Source organism: Halichoeres trimaculatus, unplaced genomic scaffold, assembly GCF_033239565.1.
Source record: "Halichoeres trimaculatus isolate MK-OKI-2021-1 unplaced genomic scaffold, fHalTri1.1 fHalTri1_scaffold_20, whole genome shotgun sequence".
NCBI lineage: Eukaryota > Metazoa > Chordata > Actinopteri > Labriformes > Labridae > Halichoeres > Halichoeres trimaculatus.
Window position 1 is genome coordinate 7,837,652 of NW_027437198.1, and position 6,694 is coordinate 7,844,345.

At 42.2% G+C, this 6,694-nt stretch overlaps 1 protein-coding gene across 1 annotated transcript; it reads right to left on the reverse strand.

The window, feature by feature from the left end:
• Positions 1-611: 611 nt before the first annotated feature.
• Positions 612-5,923, reverse strand: LOC141809251 (complement C1q tumor necrosis factor-related protein 1-like). The gene is made up of 3 exons (XM_074696173.1): positions 5,815-5,923; positions 3,981-4,187; positions 612-3,380 (listed from the first exon to the last, which is right to left on the reverse strand). Exons 2-3 carry the CDS (start codon positions 4,177-4,179, stop codon positions 2,827-2,829), a joined length of 753 nt encoding a protein of 250 aa, XP_074552274.1. The 5' UTR covers positions 4,180-4,187; positions 5,815-5,923; the 3' UTR covers positions 612-2,826.
• Positions 5,924-6,694: the final 771 nt, after the last annotated feature.

The window sequence follows — 6,694 nt, forward strand, 5'->3', positions numbered from 1 at the left end:
ATAGAAGAGAATAATGAAGTCAGTATTTAACAATACTAAATAACTAATACAGTACAATGTGATTCAAACAAGACTACACTGCCACTGAATTAATATTGACCTGCTGTCTGTGTGTAATGTGTTCAATCAAATTTTACATGATGTTGTTTTGCCTTAAAGAAGGAATATTGAGATTGCAAAAGGAAGACTGGAGCCAGGTTAATAACTCGATGAAGCATCTGGATCTGCAGGCCTGGAAAGTTCATCCTCTTGAGGTTTACCATTTGTGTGAAAAACTTATTTTTGGAGGGGAACCAGTTAATGATTCAGCAGTTCTCTATGACCTCCTCAAGATGTCACTGTGGTCATGATTAAATCTCCATCACAGGACTTTTGGATGCTTTAGCCTGAGGGTTGTTGGCATATGTCCGCAGAGGAATATAAATCCAAAAAGATGACGACCCCTGCTGCGGGAATAAACCAGTCAGCAAATCTAAAATAAGACAAAAACAAACAAGGTACAAAATACTTCATTTAGCTGATCACAAAAAGCACATATTGTGTTTTGCCATTAATGATAGCATTGTTATCTTGGTTTAATCACCTTCAGGGTCTTGTGGTGACAAAGAAATATGGAAAATAGTTATGTGTATTTTTACGACAATGTATTAAGTATGCCACTGTAAATAATTCTGGGTTCTGTAAGGAATTTTGGGATCCTCTACCAGTGTTTTGTATTTTCTTCTATTAGCCATCTGAAGTCTCGATTTTGATTCCTGGTGTGTTTGTGGCTGTGAGTAAACAGAAGGAGCCCAAACAAGCTTTGCTTTAGCATTTTATTGCTCAGATTTCCACACGTGTACTGATGTTCCTGTCATTTTATTTATATGTCCCAAACTTGATGAAGTGCAAGATGCCTACATTACCCACAACCACCAAAAGCAGTTAAATAATGAGGCTGTAATGCCCTCCAGGGGTCATAGTGTGGAACTACAAACATGGATGACATGATCGATGGTATGTTATGCACGTGTGCTCAGTATATTAAAATAAGATCCTAACAAATGGAAGAAACAATCAGAGGCACCAGAGACATAAATGTGAAAATGTTATTCAGTGGTCACAGATTAACTTACACATTACACACGACAGCTGTCCTTAGATCTGCAGGTCCTTAGTTTTTGATCTAACACAAAGCTGGTCTGTTCACTGTGATAAAAAAGGAAGGGCTGGGAGGGTAGAAAGCACCTTCTGGTTAATTTTTTGTACAGTCAAGTAAAATGCATCTAAGTGTTAAACCTTTCTGTGTTTGAAAGAAATGCTTCCTGAATTTTGAAAAAGTGCATTCAGAACAGAAGTTCAGTTAGCACCATTTTTTAGCACCACATACAAAACTCAGTGCCAGTGATTCTGCTGACTTGCTAAATGTGCTCTCTGCCTATCCTGTAACAGAGCAAACATGGTGTTGATTCTTCATGACTGAATGTTATCTGTCATCTGTCATACGCCATTTATATTTTTTCTTTAAAATATAGTATTACAGCACAGTGTGATGATTTATGCCTTTGTCTGTTTACGTTACAGCACAAACTTAAAGGTCCTGTGAAGATGTTTCAGGTTGTGTTGATTTTGGCGTCCTCTGGTGAACAGAGGTCCTTTTTTATGCTAACATAGACCTAGATATAGCGATTTGTACTCTTCCTTATCCTTTATTTGAAGAAGGATGCAAATTTTTTAAATAATCTTGGTAAATGTGAACAGGCTATTTTTGCAGCCAACTGTCAACTTCCTCTTGTGGCACCTGTACAAGGTAAGCCCCGTTTCCACCAAGTGATCTGGTTTGGATCAGTACAATTTGGTACAGGCTGGATCGACAAAGCTTGATCCTGTTTGCACATAGCCAACCATGCCCCCTCTTGGTAGGTGACGTACAAGCCAGATGCCGAAAGCCGCTGTTGCTCTGCTATAGCATCAGTTATGCAATGGCATGCCGCTATAGCAGAGGGACACAGTGCCCCTGCTAGTAAATCCAATGAAGAAGAAAACTTGCAAAGCACAATCAAGCTTTGTTTCAGAGAAGGCTGTGTGTCACCAGGAGAAATATAGCAGCCGCTGTCGCACTGTTAAGTGACGACACTTTTGACCAATCAACAGATTGCAGTGTTGTAGCTCCACCTTCTGGGGTTGGATCGGTATGTCTGGCACCCCTAAGGAAGGGTCCCAAATAGTAAGACGGTACGGTTCGGTTATTTGGGGGATCTGTCCTAGGATTAGTCAGTGGAAACGACACCAAATGAGCTGAATCAAGACAAACCAAGCTGAATCGCTTGGTGGAAACAGGGCTTTATAGAAACTGCATGAAATTTTCACGCTTCTCCCTTTTGATCTGGTTTCTAGTAGCTTATCTAGAGGCATTGGTATTAATTTCTGTCTCTTTCATAAAAACAGCCAAAACGTCCATACAGGAGCTTGAAAAAAGAGCCAAACAAATAAAACTATCATCTGTAAATGGTTATGGTGTCAGGTTTAACTTTTCCTATAAGCAGGTTTTTCAAGCTTGAAGCAAGTCCCAGCTCAGATTCATCAATCAGTTACACAAGAAATGTCAATCTCTTTGTTTTTTTGGCAGCAATGAGCGTTTTTGTCATTGTAACATGGGGCTGTGTTGTAGAACAAATTATTTTCTTTTGAATGATGACAGATTAAGAGGTCTTCACATTTCTCCCAGATGTATTGCTTATCCCCCGGCAGACAATGGTTCGCCTGTTGAATGTCTCTTCTATCTTGATGTTAAAAGAATAATTTGACAGTGAATGCCACTCAACAGTACAATCCTCAGCCTTGCCCTCATTCCATGTCTGCACTCGCCTTGATGAGGTATCCGTTAAAAGTGATGTAGATGTCTACGTCATCACTGTAAATTGCGTTCTCCCTCTCCCTCTTGTACAGGCGGATCCACACCTCATCGCTCATCTTCAGCTCCAGCATCAGACTCTGACTCTGCATAATGGAGCGGTCGCTGGGCTGTGCGTACACAATGGCTCGCTCCCCCTCGTTCTGCATGATGTGAAGGTACGTCTCTTTGAAGTTCCATGTGTGAATGTTGACGTTGAAGAAGTAGACCCCCGGGATGCGGCAGATGAATTTCCCCTTGAACATGTCAAAGTGGTCGTCCAGGTTTACAAAGATGGTGTCGAACAGAAGGCCCTGATAGGACTCCAGGCTGTGGAGGGATTTGCGACGGCCGACGGAGAAGGCAGAGTTCTGGATCTTGCAGGGGTCTCCTGGAGGACCAGCCTGGCCTTTAGAGCCGGTTGGGCCTGTTTGACCTCTGGGTCCTGGAGGGCCTTCAGGTCCTGCTTTACCTGGTGTTCCTCTATCGCCCCGATCTCCTTTATCTCCTGCACAGAGGGAAGTTAATTCGTTCAGTCTCATAGGTTATGTTGTAAAGTTTTACCATCAAGAAGAAAACCAGACGGTGTGAGAACATTTAAACCCAGTTCTCACCAAGTGGTTCAGTTCGGTTTGTGTCGGCACGGCATGCATTTTACGGCATTTCCACTGACTAATCCTGGGACAGATTCCCAAATAACCGAGACGAGCCATCCCACTTTTTGGCACCCTTCCGTAGGGTTGCAAGACTAAACCGTTCCCATCTCAAAGCTTGATTGCACTTTGTATCAAAGAGCCACTTGCCAATCACAGAGAGGACGAAATGCTGGATGTCGTCCTTTATTGCTCTTTGTTTACTGTGTCGAGATTATTTTCTTCAATGCATTTATTAGCGGGGTACACAGTGTTGCTCTGCAATATTGTCATGCCATTACGTAACTAATGGGGCTATCAACATCGGGCTTACATGCTGCCTCACACAAGGGGGCATGGTTGGCTGTGGAAACGCAAACAGGATCAAGCTTTACCGATCCTACCTGTACCAAACCGTACTGATCTAAACCAGACTTCTTGTTGGAATTGGGGCTAAAGAAATGCAGATACATCACCTTTCAGTATGGTCATGTTTATGTAGGTACGAACTTCTGGCACATGATTAAAGCCCTTTGTTGGAGACTCTGCTCCGCTGCCCTCCTCTGGCTCCAGGTGGTCACAGCAGCGTCTGCAGGGGGTAGGAGGAGGAGTGCTGGGGGGAGGCACCAGGGCCACCTGGGAGGAGAGGGTCAGGAGGAGGAGGGTTCCCAACATCACTGTGCCTGCAACAAAAAAAGGAAGAAGAAAAGTAAACTATCAGACTGAAATCATAAAGTTTAGTCTGATTTAAAGTGACAGTTATGAAAGAGGGAGGAGATGAGATGATCACTGATGAATCTGTGAGAAAAAAAGTTAACGGTTTGCAGCTGTAGTTTATAAATCAAAATTATGAAAAAGAAGAGAAGAAAAATGAAGGAAAAGAAGAACCCCCGTGGCAAAAAAAAGCATCTCGTGTGATTCGTGAAACACATGTAGCTGCCGGTGTATCAGTTGTTCAGCAGCTGCTCAGAAAATCAGATCAATGTGTGTCCTGAATGTCATCCCCCGAGCGGCAGAAAGGAGAAAAGGAAACTTCCACTCTAAGCCAGAGCAAACATCTTTCACCCTAGAAACAAGAAACAGGAGCCGGGAATTGTGGGAAAGGAATAAAAAATAAGCTATCATGCAACAAAGTAAGCATATCAAATTCCACAGAGCACTTGAGCCGATAAAGTCAGACTCTGAAAGGTCAAACGGTGCATGAAAAACTCATTCACTGAAGAAGAAAAGAAAACGGCAAAATAAAAGGGTTATAACCTGAAACGACCTCACAGACAGCCCATAATTTATGACCAATTACCACAGGAAGCAATGACTCATTTTGATGGTTGATTCTGAAGTTCAGTTCTTTCCTTAAAGAAAGACTTTTCCTCAATGGTGAAGTGATGGCGGTCTGCCAGACTCTCAATGATCAGCTGGAGGAGCTGGAACACTGTGTGCTGCTGTGTTTAGACGCCACAGCTGCATCCGTGCAGAGAGTTGCATCTTTCTTGCACAACTGGACACACAAACAGACTTTTAAAAAGCTTGACATACTGCTGCAGTCATTCTAGACTTATAACTTTACACATATCTTCTTCTGCAAAGAGATGCACAGTTGAAAGTGAAAAAAGCAGTTAATATTATATATTCAACATTCTTAATATCAACAAAGTACCTTGAATTTGACCTGGAGAGCTAAGCATGAAGGTGCAGCTTATAAACTGCTCTAATCTGGAGGGGGCAGATATGCAGGTGAACTCAAACTGAAAAAGTTAACAGTGCTTCCCAGCTTCCTGGGAATTTACTGCAGACCAGTCCTTAATCCACACTTTAATCCCTGTGTCAGTTAACACTGCCCAGTGTTTGAGCAGCCTGCTTCATAATCAATCACAAAACAATAGTCCAGTTTGAGTCTCATCCACTGTAAATCCATCTTGCAGAGGAAACGCAGCCTGAGCCTCAAGTGTGTTTGGTTTGGCACTGAGCGAAGACACAACATGAGTGGATTCAGAGGAAATTCCCACTTGAGCTCGAAACTTGAGGATAAAATTTAGTGCTGGGTGGATTCTTACACAACAAAAGACACACGATGATTACATAAAGGGAATGGTCACAGACAAAGAGTCAGAATGACTTCATGCTCAAAGAGACACGATACAAGTAACAGTCACACATCACACCATCAGTTTGCAAAAAAGTTTTCCGATTGGTTACACAACCTCGAACCTTCAGGCATTTTCCGGTTGCATGCATCTAACATCGGTGTTCAAAAACAGCAAAACAATCTGCGCTGGATGGACCAAAACATCTGGATCTGAATAATCTCACCTCGGTCAGGTTTCTGCAGCCGCTTGATCCACGGAGGTAGAGGACGGAGGAGACAATCTCTCCCCCTTTCTTTTTTCTGTCTCTGTGGGTGGGAGCTGCAGCTGCCTCGTCATCTCCCTCGTAGTGTTATGAAGGCAACAAGTGTTTGTGCATTTTATCTGGCGAACAGTGAGGAAAGCCCCAGCTCAGACCTTTGATTCTTTGATTCTTGGTGAGTTCCTGGTGATTTCTGTTCGACGTTATCCACTTGTAACCTGCCTTGAAACGGAAGTTGTGTTTACTGCCTTAACACGAACACAAGAGTCAAGAGTTCAACAACTTTGATGCTAATTGCTGTAAAATAAAAATATATAGCCATATAAATAAAACAAAAAGAGGAAGCGATGACAATAGCAAGCCCCGCGTTCCTAATTGCACAGTCCTCAAAGCAAAGTTAGCGTACTAGCAAAATAAATAGAATGCAAACAATTCATGCTAGGCTATAATGTTCAGAAATATAGTATATCACGTGACGTAATCAACTAGCTCGGCTATGTTGGAGGCACTCTCACAACAGAACGGCAATTCCCAGATATATAAGAGTATTGTTGCTAAAAATGGTAAATTACTGTGCCATGTTTTTGTAGCACTAATTGGTCAAACAGAGAAAAAAACATTTCATATGCTTTTGACTACCAAAAATCATCACAGATCGGGGTGAGGAGTGAAAACAATTGACCAAAGAATGGAGAACACTGTGGCTAGCTAAGCTCCATCAAGATTTTCAAAGCACTTATCTGTCTTTAATCTCAGCATTTGAGCTTGTTCACCGCATTTACTGTCTGTTTAGTGATGTTCTCTGCCCACAGCATCTTAAAATCTTACTTTAGTAAAAGTAAAT

What these genes read in the sequence shown, in the direction of transcription:
- LOC141809251 (XM_074696173.1), bottom strand. Translation starts at nt 4,179, where the DNA reads ATGTTGGGAACCCTCCTCCTCCTGACCCTCTCCTCCCAGGTGGCCCTG. An exon ending in AAACATGACCATACTGAAAG is followed by an intron (nt 3,381 to 3,980) that starts GTGATGTATCTG and finishes CCCTCTGTGCAG; the next exon opens with GAGATAAAGGAGATCGGGGC.